Here is a 2,885-nt window from a genome sequence, read left to right as displayed (position 1 = left end):
ATGCCGGTGTTTGAGGATCAGGGTATAGGTCAGTCGCTAAGTGTTTCGGGTGAGATTTCGTTGATCTTCCTCGTTGCGTTCAGTGGGTTATATCCCGTTCCAACCATTAATCCACTACGTCTCCAGGATATAGTCCTGCAGCAGAGGACCCCAAAAGTGAAGTGTACCCGGGCCGGAAGTATAACATGTGTCACTATGGTAGAAATTAATTTCTGTGGTGCAGAGTTCATAAAAATATAAGATGACATTTTCTAAATTTGTTGAGAACAAGATGGCGGCCGTTTTATAAAATGGCCGTCAGTCCATCGATAAAATTGTTTATCTTTAGAGCTACGACACTTAGAAATCTGATCTTGATGTCAAAACTGCTGTTTATAGGAAGGAAGGAAATGGTTTATTTAACGACGCATTCAACCAACTGCTGTTTATAGAGTCAAACTGTTTGTTATACTGTCAGATAATTGGTTGTCAAGCACGTAATATGGCTGACGAAAATGGTGGTATTTTTGACATGGAAATCTAATAATTTGTGTTGAAGGCCACCTTTTATGTTAAATACTAGTATTAAATGTTGATGGTTGATAAGTTTAGTTGATATGTTTTGAAGAATACTAAAACAAATTTTAACCAAAAATTGTAAATGTCCGTCTAAAATTATCAATGAAGATGAGGTACATATGCCATACCATTGATCAAATAGTCGCTAATTGAGTAAGTATTGTTATCATTATACAGCTATTAGCACTCACATGTTACCAGAACTACAAAACCAAACCATGAATGAATTCGAGAAAACACTTAATGAGTAGGGTTTATCAAAACTGATGTACAGATTCTATTTGCACTAATTGATCCCAAATTGCGGAACACCCTGATGTACATCAGTCGACCCTTTTCATATACATCAAAGTGCTCATGTCTTGACATTGGACAACGTTGCACAGCAGCATGCAAATGTATCTAAGGGATGCATCAGATGATTGTGTTGCATGTATAGATCCACCAACGCAGGTTATGTCAGTTCAAGTCAGTTGAGTTAAAATGTGTTTTGTTTAACAACACCACTGGGGCACATTAATTTATAAATCACGGGATTTTGGATGTCAAACATTTGGTAATTTTGACAAATAGTCTTGGAGAGGAAATCCGCTGCATTTGTTTCGGTTAGTAGCGATCCCACAGACAGGATAGCACATACCACGGTCTTTGTGGTGCACTGGCTGGGGCGAGAAATAGCCCAATGAGGACACTGACGGGGATCAATCCCAAACCGACCGCACATCAGGCGAGCACTTTACCACTGGGCTACGTCCCGCACCGTTTTTTTGTGTGTGTGGGTTTTTTTGTTTTGTGTGTGTGTGCTTGAATTTTACTCCAAACATTGAATGAATCATTCATTCATTCATTCATTCATACACCCACTCACTCACTCACTCACTAATGCATTCATTCGTTTATTTATTTAGGCGTTAGTAGTTACCTGTAGGTGTTTGTGGATGCCGATAGCTGTATAATGACAACAACGCTTTTTTACTGGGGAACCATTTGATCAAGAGGATGACATGTGGGTATCTTGATTTATTACTTTATACAATTATTTATAATTTGCAGTTCTATATTATTTTGATAATTTTGAAAACATGCTAACTAAACTTATCAATAATCTAAAACTTTCATTTGAAATAAAATTAGGGTTTTTAAGTCATGTTACAAATATTTTTAGATTTTCATACCTTAATATCTGGCAGTAGTTAGGAATAGTTTTAATAAACTCACTGAGTTCATATACATCAGTTTTGACACCAAGATCACATTTCCAAGTGCTGTAGATCTTAAGATATACAGTTTTGATGATGAACTGGCGGCCATTTTGTTCGCACCAATTTTAGAAAATGCCATCTTATATGTTCATGAACTCCACATCCCAGAGATTAATTTCAGCCACAGTGACACATGTTATACTTCCGGTTCCAGTTATTCAGGCTTTTGTGGTTAGGTGTTTGTGGATGACAACAACCAAATGTGTATAATGGCAATACTTTTAGTTGGAATTTGGTCATGAAATGTAAAAAAAAAATATTATGTAACCATTCCCTTCGATATTCCAGAGGTGTTATTTGCACGTGCTATTCACACTGCATGCGCCCACGTTGCCTTATGCGCATTTTGGGTTACGTGCTCCTTCTTATCATTGGAACGTAAAACGATTATATTGCTTCTCATCACTGAGAAAACTACTTTTGTTGGTATCTGATTGTCGACAACGTGATGTCACGCCTCTCATAAACTGAACGTCTTCGAGCGATTGGTATGCTTCAAGTTGGAATGGCACAAAACAGTGTTGCTAGACATCGTGGTATATATTGATGTTCATCAGAACACAACAGAATGTCTTCGGAGATGTTACCAATCGTTTGCAGTACTAAACATCTAATGTATTTAGGATGCCTACGTGTCACGTCACGTTTGCATATCGCCTATATCGGACTAGAACAGCTACGCAATCATTTAAAAACGACAAGTCACATCCCTAAACATCCCTAAGTTATGGTCAATTAGTGGAAGAGCTGCACGCAACCGGTTACGAGATCAAACATTACGACCACGACTGCTCAGCAATACGTTGTCCTGACTATTAACTACTCACTTTACAACGTCCTGTTACAACGTCAACGACGACGCACCAACATGGTATAGACCACACTTTAGTATCAGAAGACCATACTGGGCCACTTTACTTTTAACAGATAAATAATAAATGCATGACGAACAAAATTGTTTTACTTGTACAAAAAATATAAGTACAATACATGACACGTATTACCCTATGTCTGGATAAAATGTATCTACAATACTCCTTGATGATAGCCTGTATGGAGATAAAC

General features: G+C 37.6%; 1 protein-coding gene across 1 annotated transcript in view; it reads left to right on the top strand.

Annotated features, from left to right (window-relative positions):
• Nucleotides 1–2,885, top strand: part of LOC121374548 (neurogenic locus Notch protein-like) — a 41,213-nt gene continuing 38,328 nt past the window's right edge. Inside the window, exon 1 of the mRNA XM_041501653.1 lies at nucleotides 1–178. Within this exon, the coding sequence (XP_041357587.1) occupies nucleotides 1–178 (178 nt within the window). The remainder of the gene's footprint in view (nucleotides 179–2,885) is intronic.

This window comes from Gigantopelta aegis, chromosome 6 (assembly GCF_016097555.1).
Source record: "Gigantopelta aegis isolate Gae_Host chromosome 6, Gae_host_genome, whole genome shotgun sequence".
In the NCBI taxonomy this organism is placed as follows: Eukaryota; Metazoa; Mollusca; class Gastropoda; order Neomphalida; family Peltospiridae; genus Gigantopelta; species Gigantopelta aegis.
This window is presented reverse-complemented; position numbering and strand designations above follow the sequence as displayed.